General features: G+C 38.2%; 1 protein-coding gene across 3 annotated transcripts in view; it reads right to left on the minus strand.

Moving 5' to 3' along the window:
- Nucleotides 1-13,671, minus strand: part of AAMDC (adipogenesis associated, Mth938 domain containing) — a 38,405-nt gene that overhangs the window by 24,256 nt on the left and 478 nt on the right. For 2 of the 3 annotated variants that reach the window (XM_010853236.1, XM_010853235.1), the window contains exon 2: nt 5,159-5,308. In XM_010853236.1, the coding sequence (XP_010851538.1) occupies nt 5,159-5,290 (132 nt within the window). In that variant the 5' untranslated portion in view covers nt 5,291-5,308. Of the gene's footprint in view, nt 1-5,158; nt 5,309-6,067; nt 6,157-13,671 lie in introns of those variants that run through there. The other variant, XM_010853237.1, reaches the window with a different exon arrangement.

Here is a 13,671-nt window from a genome sequence, read left to right on the forward strand (position 1 = left end):
TGACACTGTTTCCCCATCTATTTGCCATGAAGTGATGGGACAAGATGCCATGATCTTAGTTTCCTGAATGTTGAGTTTTAAGCCAACTTTTTCACTCTCCTCTTTCACTTTCATCAAGAGGCTTTTGAGTTCCTCTTCACTTTCTACCATAAGGGTGGTGTCATCTGCATATCTGAGGTTATTGATATTTCTCCCGGCAATCCTGATTCCAGCTTGTGCTTCTTCCAGCCCAGCGTTTCTCATGATGTACTCTGCATAGAAGTTAAATAAGCAGGGTGACAATACACAGCTTTGACGTACTCCTTTTCCTATTTGTAACCAATCTGTTGTTCCATGTCCAGTTCTAACTGTTGCTTCCTGACCTGCATATCGGTTTCTCAAGAGGCAGGTCAGGTGGTCTGGTATTCCCACCTCTTTCAGAACTTTACACAATTTATTGTGATCCACACAGTCAAAGGCTTTGGCATAGTCAATAAAGCAGAAATAGATGTTTTTCTGGAACTCTCTTGCTTTTTCCATGATCCAGCAGATGTTGGCAATTTGATCTCTGGTTCCTCTGCCTTTTCTAAAACCAGCTTGAACATCTGGAAATTCATGGTTCACGTATTGCTGAAGCCTGGTTTGGAGAATTTTGAGCCTTACTTTACTAGCGTGTGCGATGAGTGCAATTGTGCAGTAGTTTGAGCATTCTTTGGCATTACCTTTCTTTGGGATTGGAATGAAAACTGACCTTTTCCAGTCCTGTGGCCACTGCTGAGTTTTCCAAATTTGCTGGCATATTGAATGCAGCACTTTCACAGCATCATCTTTCAGGATTTGGAATAGCTCAACTGGAATTCCATCACCTCCACTAGCTTTGTTCGTAGTGATGCTTTCTAAGGCCCACTTGACTTCACATTCCAGGATGTCTGGCTCTAGGTGAGTGATCACACCATCGTGATTATCTGGGTCGTTAAGATCTTTTTTGTACAGTTCTTCTGTGTATTCTTGCCACCTGTTCTTAATATCTTCTGCCTCTGTTAGGTCCATACCATTTCTATCCTTTATCGAGCCCATCTTTGCATGAAATGTTCCCTTGGCATCTCTAATTTTCTTGAAGAGATCTCTAGTCTTTCCCATTCTGTTGTCTTCCTCTATTTCTCTGCATTGATCGCTGAGGAAGGCTTTCTTATCTCTCCTTGCTATTCTTTGGAACTCTGCATTCAGATGCTTATATCTTTCCTTTTCTCCTTTGCTTTTCGCTTCTCTTCTTTTCACAGCTATTTGTAAAGCCTCCTCACACAGCCATTTTGTTTTTTTTGAGTTTCTTTTCCATGGGGATGGTCTTGATCCCTGTCTTCTGTACAATGTCACGAACCTCTGCCCATAGTTCATCAGGCACTCTATCTATCAGATCTAGTCCCTTAAATCTATTTCTCACTTCCACTGTATAATCATAAGGGATTTGACTTAGGTCATACCTGAATGGTCTAGTATGTATATAAATATATAAAAGCCTCACAGTAAACAAAAATCTCTGATATACACACAAAAAAGAAAGGAATCCAAACATAACACTAAAGACAGTCATCAAATCACAAGAGAAAAGAGCAAAAGAAGAAAGGGGAAAAAAGACCTCACAAACAAATCCAAAACAATTAACAAAATGGTATTAGGAACATACATCAATAATGACCGTAAATGTAAATGAACTACATGCTCCAATCAAAAGACACAGACTGGCTGAATAAATACAAGTAAATAAAATAAATACAATACAATAAATAAAAATAAGACCCATATATATGCTGCCTACAAGAGACTCATTTCAGATCTAGAGACACCTACAGATTGAAAATGAAGGAATGATAAAAGGTATTCCATACAAATGGAAATAAAAAGAAAGCCAGAGAAGCAATACTTATATCATATAAAGTAGACTTTAAAACCTGCTGGGATTTCCCTGGTGCTCTAGTGGTTAAGACTCTGAGTTTCCACTAAGGGGGCAAAGATTTGATCTCTGATTGGGGAACACAAATCCTGCATGCCACGTGGTGCAGCCAAAAAATAATAAAAATTATAAAAGTAAATAAATACTGTTAGAAGGACATAATCAAAGGGTCAATTCAAGAAAAAGAAACAACAAATTTAAAAACATAGGTATTACTCAAAATAGGAACACCTCAATATATAAGGCAAATGTTAACAGACATAAAAGGAGAAATTAACAGTAACAGAATAATGGGGTCTTTAACACATCCCACTATCCCATTATCACTTCTGTGATCACCTTGAAAACCAACAACCTGGAATCACAGTGAAAACCATCAGCTTTGCAATCACCCAAGATAGAATAATGGATTAAAGCTCCTTCAAATGCCCATCCCCAGAGAACTGTCATTATTTAACCTGTGTGGTGGTTCCATGGAAGACCTCACTCATAGACTTTATTTGATCTAAGTTGGAGCTCACCAGTGCAAACCATCTTTTCTCCTGGAGAAGGCTGTCAAAAACAGTCAGAGACAATTGTTTAACAGTGCAGCTGCCTGAGGTAGTAGACAACATGGCAAGTGAGAGGTTCTAAAAAACTAACATGAAAAGAATAAAAAATGAGATGTTTATAGGAGGCTTTGAAAAGCTCAGATATGAACCTTGGTATTGAAAAGGCCATACACATGTCCAGGGTTGTACATATGCCCAGAAATCACCTGAGAAGGCCGTAAGGTCACAATTCTAGGTAACTTTGAGAGTCTTCATAAGCAAGGATCAAGCAGAGTTTTAAAGTGTCTGGCTAAATGTTGACTGCATACCCCAAATTTCATACAGAGTCCCTTAAACCAAAGTAAAACACTTATTGGTTTCAAGCATATAAGGAAACTTCTGTCATTGTACCAGGAAACCATATCTAGAGAATTAAAGGATAGTGTAAGAATGTATCTAACTGGAGAAAAACAATAAAGAGATAGAAATTATTTTTTAAAGCAAATTCTGGAGCTGAAAAGTACAATATTGAAATGAAAATTACACTAAAGGGGTATAACTGTAGGCAAGAATCAGCAAAACTGAAAGATACGTAAATTGAGATGATCCAATCTGCAAAAAGGGACAGAAAAATGAATGAAAATAATGAAGAGAGCCTCAGAAACCTGTAGGACACCAAAAACCTCTACCAAAAACACACAAAAAGCCCCCACAACATACCCCCAACAGTTTTCACAGAGGATGAGAGATAGAAGGGGCAGAAGGAATATTTGAAGAAGTAACTGGTGAAAATTTCCCAAATTTAATGATGAACAACAATCTACACATTTATGAAGTTCCATACATTCCAAGCAAAATAAACTCAAAGAGATCCGCATGTACTGATAGATGTATCATAGTCAAGCTGTCAAAAGCTAAAGAGAATTTTGAAAGCAACAAGAGAGAAGTGACTTGTTGAGTCCAAGGAAACCTTAATAACATTTAATTTCTCATTAGTAACCAGTAACATCAAAAAAAGTGGAATGATGTTTTCAAAGTATTGCAAGAAAAACAGTTTCAACCACAAATTGTATATCCAGCAAAACCATCCTTCAAAATAGAAGGATCAACTTCCATCATTAGAGCACGAGGAGCTCCACTACCCACACTTAAAATTATTAAAACAAACAAACCAAAAAACATAACCTAAAAAGAATTTGTTTTAACCCCAATCATTCAAACACTATGGAAAGGGGCTTCCCTGGTGGTCTGGTGGCTAAGACTTTGCCCCAATGCAGGAAGCCCTGGGTTCAATACCTGGTCAGGGAACTAGATCCCACATGCTGCAACTAATAGTTCCTACAACCAAGATCCTGCACAGCCAAATAAATATATAAATATTTTTTTAAAAAAGACTTTGGGAAGGCCCAAAGAGTAAAGAGCAAATTAAGAAATAAGTATTTAAGAAAAAAATAGAAATATTTGGTAGGAAAGGTGAGAATCTGATACTTTAAGAAAGACTGCTACCTGCCTCCCTCCTCCTAGTCCATTGAGGTGGAAACTCACTTCAGTCTGCTGCAGCCAAGGGCTATTCCTTGTCTCTGCTACCAGCTATAAGACCTTCTTCCTGGAAGAATCAGGATATCAGTGCTTATGATACTGCCTGCAACTATCTATTGCTTAAGCCAAGTCCCATGTGAGTGTGGAGGGTGAGTTGAGGGTTCCCTTCTTTTAACCAACCTCCACTCACAGAATGGAGACTCTATTTTGAGCATGGTACACTGAGAATACTGGAGGAAGTATAATGGAAATGCAACTTCAAATCACAATGAGATAACATTTCACATTAACTAGGATGATACAATCGGAGAAGGCAATGGCACCCCACTCCAGTACTCTTGCCTGGAAAATCCCATGGATGGAGGAGCCTGGTAGGCTGCAGTCCATGGGGTCGCTGAAAGTTGGACACAACTGAGCAATTTCACTTTCACTTTTCACTTTCATGCATTGGAGAAGGAAATGGCAACCCACTCCAATGTTCTTGCCTGGAGTATCCCAGGGACGGCAGAGCCTGGTGGGCTGCCGTCTGTGGGGTCGCACAGAGTCGGACACGACTGAAGCAACTTAGCAGCAGGATGATATAATAAAAGCAAAGCCAAGCAAATAAGAGTAAGTGTTGGTGAGGAGGCACTTAGAAAAATTGAAACCATCATACATTCCTAACATCTATAGTGTAAAATGGTACAGTTAATTTGGAAAGCAGTCTGGCAGTTCCTCAAAAGGTGAATCACAGAGTTACCATATGACCTAGAATTTCCAGTCCTAGGTTGTACTTAAGAGAATTGAATGAATTTGTTTATTTGAAATGTCTAGAATAGGCACATCTATAGAAACAGAAAGTAATAGTTGCCAGGAGCTGGAGAGAGGGAAGAAAGAATGACTGCTAATGGTTATAAGCTTTCCTTTGGGATGATAAATATGTCCTAGAATTAGTAATGGTAGTTACGGTGCAAGGTTATGACAAAAAGTCAATTGTATTTCATATTTTAAAAGTTTAATGGTGAGTTTAGTGGTATGTGTATTATATCGAGAGAGAAAGAAAGAAGGAGAGAATGAAAGAAATAGTTACTTTTCACTTGGAACTTGGTCATTAAGGCTTAGGAGTTTGGAAATTACTTGGCCAGCCTTACACAGTTTCAACCAGACACTAATAGCTTACCTCAGTTCCTGTTTCTCTCCAATCCCAATCCCGACTTCCCCCTGGCCACACTTTGCAATCCTTATAGATTTTTGTAGAGCCTTGTACTTTCATTTGCCCCCATGAGAGCGAAGCAATTTCAGGGGATGACATAAGGAACTTAACTGAACTCTGAAATTAAAGGAAAAATATAATTAATCAGTTTTAAAGTAAGTTTGAAACAGCTCCAAAATACTGGAGCTAAACTATAAATAGAATCTATTTTAAAACATGCTATATACAAAATACAGTAAGCCCCAGTCCTCTATGAGTTAAGAAGCATCTTTGTCATTTATGTAGTTGTCACGTCTTCTGTAAAGGCCTAAAAAGTGAAATGTTATTCTTGGGATCCTGACTCATCCAACCATGGAAACTAGATACTACAATTACTTCTCAGACTCTGGAGAGAATTCTCAGGATATTTTTTGAAAGATAAAATTAAAGGTGAATGGACTTCCCTGGTGGTCCAGTGGTTAAGACTCCACACTCCCAATTCAGGGGGCATGGGTTTGATCCTTGGTCAGGGAACTAAGATCCCACATACCATACTGTGCAGCCAAAAAATTAAAAAGTAATTAAATAAAGGTAGAGATTTACTTCAGCATGATGTAATGAGGAGGTTGACAAATCCTTTCCCCCAAAGCAAGGATAGAGCTGGACAAAACTATCAAAATAATGATTTGGCACTCCAGAAATATAGACATACTTCAAACTGAAGAAATGCCTATTTGTGAAAACTAGTGAATTTCAGATAAGAACAGTAAGATATTTTGTTGTTCTTGCCTGGGATTACACCCATACCCCTACATCGGTTCTGTTGGCACAGAGGTTCAACTTGACTGGGGCAGGGCATGAAAACCAAGTCTTGTTGCTAAGGCAGAAGAGGCTTACTTGATTTAGAGCATAATCTGTTAATCTGGTGATCTCAATGGCAAATAAACATGGATGGCAGGTGGCTCTGCTTCTTCATTATTGTAAGCCTATTTGGAGCAAACAATTGGATTGTCAGAGTAGGCCAGGATTGAAAAGGAATTCCCAGAGGTGATACAGCCAAGGGTGCTGGATAAGCTTTCTAGTATCCAGAGTGGAACAAAGGCTGTGAGCATATGCATCAAAGACAGGAATAGGCCTAAATCATGGAAATGTCTGGGCTAATGGAGCCTATAGAACATACAAAGTGAAAAGGTAAGGGGGCTCTGGAGGACTCAGAAGAATATGAGAACCAGGAAGGAAATGAAAACGGCCTGAACACTGAATGTACTCCCCAGCACATACGGATCGGATCAGTAGAGAGGGTAACTCCTATTGGCTTGAGATGTTTGAACACAATCTTTGATTAATCTTTGGCTGGACACTATGCTATACAGGCGCAGAGGAGACCCCTAGGAAGCCAAACTTAAAAATGAAAACAAGGGGAATTCCCTGGTGGTCCAGGAGTTAGGGCTTGGCGCTTTCACTGCTGGGGCCCAAGGTTCTCCCTGGTCACAGAGTTCCCACAAGCCTCATGGCATGACCAAAAGAAAGAAAAAGAAAAAGGAAAAAAAAAAAAAAAGAAAACAAAACAAGAAAAAAAGAAAGAAAAGCCCTTAATATAGATTTCAGTGGCTACACATTCCATGGGAGACAGAATTCCAGATTTAGTTTAGGCTAGTGACTACACAGAAACAAATAAACTAAGAACAATGGTGTAGGGGAAGAATCCCAATTCAGACTTTCTATAGCACAGGGAATTATAGCCATTGTCTTGTAATAACTGTTAGTGGAGTATAATTTGTGAAAACACTGAATCACTATACTTAAAAACTAATATAATGTTTTAAAAATTATGATGACAATGACTCAGTGAATATAGAATTTCTCAATAAAGAGACATTTCAAAAAAGAATCATCTAGCATTGATAAGTACAGTAACTAAAAGGGGCTTGTATCACTTGGGGTTCTCCAGAGAAACAGAACCAGTAGACCATATATATTAACAGATTTATTTCACAGAAGTGGCTTATACAATAGTGGGGGCAGGCTGGCAGATCGCTGACTCTTAGGCAGAAATTGTCACTGCAGTATTGACGTGTTACTTCTTCCTCAAGGAAACCTCACTTTTCCTTTTAAGGTCTTTCAATTAATTGAATGAGGGCTTCCAAAAGTACTGAGGATCATCTTCTTTATTTAAAAGTCAATTAATTGTAAATGTTGACTAGGCCACAAAACACCTTCATCGGTTCAGTTCAGTTCAGTCACCCAGTCGTGTCCAACTCTTTGCGACCCATGAATTGCAGCATGCCAGGCCTCCCTGTCTATCACCAACTCCTGGAGTTCACCCAAACTCTTGTCCATTGAGTTGGTGATGCCATCCAGCCATCTCATCCTCTGTCATCCCCTTCTCCTCCTGCCCCCAAACCCTCCCAGCATCAGTCTTTTTCAGTGAGTCAACTCTTCGCATGAGGTGGCCAAAGTACTGGAGTTTCAGCTTTAGCATCAGTCCTTCTAAAGAACACCCAGGACTGATCTCCTTTAAAATGGACTGGTTGGATGTCCTTTCAGTCCAAGGGACTCTCAAGAGTCTTCTCCAACACCACAGTTCAAAAGCATCAATTCTTAGGCGCTCAGCTTTCTTCACAGTCCAACTTTCACATCCATACATGACCACTGGAAAAACCATAGCCTTGACTAGACGGGCCTTTGTTGGCAAAGTAATGTCTCTGCTTTTGAATATGCTATCCAGGTTGGTCATAACTTTCCTTCCAAGGAGTAAGCGTTTTTTAATTCCATGGCTGCAATCACCATCTGCAGTGATCTGGGAGCCCCCAAAATAAAGTCTGACACTGTTTCCACTGTTTCCCCATCTATTTCCCATCAAGTGATGGGACCAGATGCCATGATCTTAGTTTTCTGAATGATGAGCTTTAAGCCAACTTTTTCACTCTCTCACTTTCATCAAGAGGCTTTTTAGTTCCTCTTCACTTTCTGCCATAAGGGTGGTGTCATCTGCATATCTGAGGTTATTGATATTTCTCCCGGCAATCTTGATTCCAGCTTGTTCTTCTTCTAGCCCAGCATTTCTCATGATGTACTCTGCATACAATATACAGCCTTGACGTAGTCCTTTTCCTATTTGGAACCAGTCTGTTGTTCCATGTCCAGTTCTAACTGTTGCTTCCTGACCTGCATATAGGTTTCTCAAGAGGCAGGTCAGGTGGTCTGGTATTCCCATTTCTTTCAGAACTGTCCACAGTTAATTGTGATCCACACAGTCAAAGGCTTTGGCATAGTCAATAAAGCAGAAATAGATGTTTTTCTGGAACTCTCTTGCTTTTTCCATGATCCAGCAGATGTTGGCAATTTGATCTCTGGTTCCTCTGCCTTTTCTAAAACCAGCTTGAACATCTCGAAGTTCACGGTTCACGTATTGCTGAAGCCTGGCTTGGAGAATTTTGAGCGTTACTTTACTAGTGTGTGTGATGAGTGCAATTGTGCGGTAGTTTGAGCATTCTTTGGCATTACCTTTCTTTGGGATTGGAATGAAAACTGACCTTTTCCAGTCCTGTGGCCACTGCTGAGTTTTCCCAATTTGCTGGCATATTGAATGCAGCACTTTCACAGCATCATCTTTTAGGATTTGAAATAGCTCAACTGGAATTCCATCACCTCCACTAGCTTTGTTCGTAGTGATGCTTTCTAAGGCCCACTTGACTTCACATTCCAGGATGTCTGGCTCTAGGTGAGTGATCACACCATCGTGATTATCTGGGTCGTTAAGATCTTTTTTGTACAGTTCTTCTGTGTATTCTTGCCACCTGTTCTTAATATCTTTTGCCTCTGTTAGGTCCATACCATTTCTATCCTTTATCGAGCCCATTTTTGCATGAAATGTTCCCTTGGTATCTCTAATTTTCCTGAAGAGATCTCTAGTCTTTCCCATTCTGTTGTTTTCCTCTATTTCTTTGCATTGATCATTGATCACTGAGGAAGGCTTTCTTATCTCTTCTTGCTATTCTTTGGAACTCTGCATTCAGATGCTTATATCTTTCCTTTTCTTCTTTGCTTTTCACTCATAGCAGCACCTAGATTAGTGTTTGATTGGATTAACTGACTACTATAGCCCAGCCAGGCTGACACATAAAATTAACCATGTCTGAGTGTGAGTGTGAAGTCACTGTCGTATCCGACTCTTTGCAACCCCATGGACTGTAGCCTATCAGGCTCCTTCGTCCATGGGATTTTCCAGGCAAGAATGCTGGAGTGGGTTGCCATTTCCTTCTCCAGGAGATCTTCCCGACCCGGGGATTGAACCCAGGTCTCCCAGATTGTAGGCAGATGCTTTAATGTCTGAGCCACCAGGGAAGTGCTAACCATGTCTACCCCTTGGTAATTTGGTACCTATATACCTGTCCTTAAATTGTATTTAATCTCCAAATAAAGACAATAACAAGTGATATTTCTACCTAATATTAGTAACTACTTATCCATTTTTTAATGTATTATATAACAAAGGACATAAACACACTGTTTTTGGTTCTATGGGAGGAAGACATAAGTTTATAAAACATGATTCTTGATGAACAGTTAATATTACACTAGAGAGAGAAGATGTGCAATTAATTATAAAATTTTCTCTTTTTTTTGAAACCAGGAAGGGTGAAACTTTCAACTCTATTGATCATTTAAAACACTGTTTAGGATGTTCTGGGTTCTTTGCACTTCCATATTAATATTAGAACCAACTTACATATTTCTATGGAGAAGGAAATGGCAACCCACTCCAGTGTCCTTGCCTGGAGAATCCCAGGTACGGGGGAGCCTGATGGGCTGCCGTCTATGAGGTCGCACAGAGTTGGACACGACTGAAGCGACTTAGCAGTTAGCAGTACATATTTCTACAAAAAAGCCAACATAATTTTTCTTTCGGTAAAAATAATTATTTCATCTGAGAAATAATTCATCAATTTCAGCCATGCTTTTAAGAAATAAGGATAGATGCTAACTGTTAAGAAAAAAGATGGTAAGACATTTCCAAAAGTGATTCTTCAACGAATAGAATTCTATGCAACAGAGAAGTCAGTTATCATTAAGAGAAAGAATCAGAAAATGGCTGGGTTAAATCTTGTTTATATTACTTCTTATTTTCATATATTTTCCTAAGAAACTATTTTGAAGAACATAAGATTCTTACATCTGTTGACACTGGCTTTTTCATTACATATAACACATACTTCTAAAAGTATTGTTTTAAAAGTGAGTTTTAACAAACCTAAGTAAAGATCCCCTGGAGAAGGGAAAGGCTACCCACTCCAGTATTCTGGCCTGGAGAATTCCATGGACTGTATGTATAGTCTATAAGGTTGCAAAGAGTCGGACATGACTAAGTGACTTCCACTAAGTAAATTTGTTCATGGGAATTCCCAAACTGGCTCCATGATCAAATCCAATTCACCTTAATAACATTTGCCAGGCTTATAATATCTGTTAAAAAAAATTGTGCAACAAATGCAAAGATAGTATGTTGGGGAGACAGAAATATGTGTAAATTATTCTGTTACAAGGCAGATTCTTATCAATGCAATTTGAGAAAATTGAAGGCTAAGTTATTAAATTTTAAAATTAAAGCATAATTATATTCAATTAAGTGCAGATATTATTGAGTTCAAAGATTTTCACAAATGTATAAACTTGCCAAACGTGATACCGAATGTACCTTGAAATTTCCCTTCTGCACCCTTCTAATCAATCCCCTTCTAAGATCAAAAGTAGCTTTTAATTGTTATTCCCACATATTAGACCTTCATGTTGATGAAATTGTAAGTACCTACTCTTTTGTGTCTTTCTTCTTTCACTCAAAATGTTTCTGGGATTCATGAATGTTATAATAGGTATCAGTGTGTATCACTGCTCAGATGCAGCAGTCTGTTGAAAGACTATATCACAATTTACTTACCCATTTTTCTAAAGAGCATTTGTTGTTTCTTTTTGGTATTTTGAATAAACTAGTCATTAATTCTGAATGAAAAACTAAGGTTTTTTTTTTTTTTTTCCAGTAACCCACAAATTATTTTGGCCCAAGGAAAGAAGAGATGTAGTATTATGGGTATTTATTATTTGTTTTTTTCTAAGAATAGACTTAGTGAACATCTGACCTAAACCTTGCTTTGTAATGAAACATCTCTTATCTTTTGGGTGGACATAACTTTTGATGCCCAAGGACTTTGTTCTAATGCCAGTCTTGATTAGAAAAGGCAGAAACTCTAACCTTATTTATCAGGCACCCTCCCCCACCTTGCGTAACAGTGTTAGCATTGAGAAAAGAAAAAATTATATAAAGCTGTTTTTTTTTTTGAAAGTTATTTTTACAATCCCTAGAGAGAGCAGGTGAGGTGCTGAAAAAGCTGAAAGTGAAGAAATAGAAAGAGGCAGGGGTAGTGTTATTAAATAATTAAGTCTTTCTTTTGGTTTGAAGGTTTTTTCCCCATCAAAATTCATTCATAAAGATACAATTTTATTTACTATTGTGTACCTGCCTTTCATTTAAAGTCAATTAAGTTATGATCTTATGAAGATTTTTGTATCTTTGCAAAACTGATGAGTTCAGGAGCCCAAGTCTAGAGTATCTCTTGGGAGTTTGAGAGTTCTACCAATATATTTTAGTTTTTTTTTTTTTTTAATTGAGGTATAGTTGATGTATAGTTTTAAATGTTTCAGGTACACAGCACAGTGATTCACAATTTTCAACAGTTATACTACATTTAAATTCACTATAAATTACTGGCTGTATTCCCTGTGTTGTACAATATTTGTTTTAGTTTAGTTGTTTCATTTTGGTGTTGCTTATAACATTTTACCACATATTAAATTAAAACTTCTCTTTTGCTAGTATAATTCATCACCAAGAAATATTCTTAAAATGAGACTTTTCTTTTTTTAAAAACTTTTTTATTGTGGCAAAATATATATACCATAAAACTTAACCATTTTAGCCATTTTTAAGCACATAGTTCAATGGCATGAAGTACAATCACATTGTTGTGTAGACTTTATTTAATCAGTACTTCTTAAACTGGAATTCTCAAGAGTATTTGTAAATTTTAAAAGAACATTTTTTTCCTTTAAAAAGGGTTTATATATTATTCAGGATTAAGAATCAGTATTCTAGTTAATAAATTCCTCTTACAATATAGAATATTTTTCTCTTGATAAATGAGAATTCTTTCCTTGGTTAATAGTCTGACATAGAACATTATGGTTTTTCCCTTTTTTACCTAGAAATGTGGAACAAAATTTAATTTTTAAGATGGTAATCATTTTCTCTGTTCCCAATATAATTATTTGCCTATATATTTCTTTTGTTGTTCAGTTGCTCAGTCATGTCTGACTCTTTGTGACCCCCATGACTACATCAGGCCAGGCCTCCCTGTCCTTCACTATCTCCTGGAATGTGCTCAAACTCATGTCCATTGAGTTATGCCATATATTTATTTTCTTTTAATTATAAATTGTCCTGTGATTTATATTATATTTTGAAATTATTTTATTAAGTAGATACTATATAAATTTTAAATGCACACTGAAATTTTTGGCTCAAAGTAGTAAACTATCAATTACAAACAATTGAATACAATCTAAATTTTAGGGATTTTCTTCAATAGTAGCAACTAATTTTTAAAGTATTTACAATGTGCCAGGGGCTTCCCTGGTAGTTCAGTTGGTAAAGAACCTGTCTGCAATGCAGGAGACCCCGGTTGGATCCCTGGGTTGGAAGATCCCCTGGAGAAGGACATGGCTACCCACTCCAGTATTCTGGCCTTGAGAATTCCCTCGACTGTATAGTCCATGGGGTCGCAAAGAGTCGGACACGACTGAGCAACTTTTACTCACAATGTGCCAGGGCATTGTGCTAATCAATTTATTGTGAATTATACAGTAAAATCTTATGATGTAGGTACTATCATCACCGCCCCCCCACCTTCAGACTTTCAAAGAAATGAAAAAGTCTTCCCATTGTCGTGAAGCGGTTTTCTTAGGACTCAAGTCTTGCTGAACTCCAAGTCCAGACTCTTAACCATAATAATGCACATTATATCCCAAGCTACATATTCTGCTTTGCATTACTGATGGTTTTTCTGAGATTCTTTGTGGGAGAGTGCTCACTACTTCTCCCAACGAAGCAGAACTCTGTCTTCTAACAAACTTTTGCCCTTGCAACAAATTTCCTACCAGGTGTGCGCTCAGGGCAGTCCTAGTCCACCCTCGATCTTGGTTCCGCTACAGAGATTGGTCCCTAAGATCTCAGTCCTTAACAGGGCCCCTCGCCCTCCCACCCTGGCAAACTCAGGAGGGCCCAATCCTCTCAAACTTTGCTCCCTGAGAAGAGCCTGGTCCCTTCAAACCCCGGATTTCCTAACACGGCCCCAACTCCTCAGACTGGAGATCTCGGCAGAGTTTCGTTCCATCAGGCCCTCGTCCCCCAGTTCTCAGACACTGCTTTCAAGCAGGTGCAGTACTTG

This window comes from Bison bison, unplaced genomic scaffold (genome assembly GCF_000754665.1).
Source record: "Bison bison bison isolate TAMUID 2011002044 unplaced genomic scaffold, Bison_UMD1.0 scf7180017864324, whole genome shotgun sequence".
Lineage (NCBI taxonomy): Eukaryota > Metazoa > Chordata > Mammalia > Artiodactyla > Bovidae > Bison > Bison bison.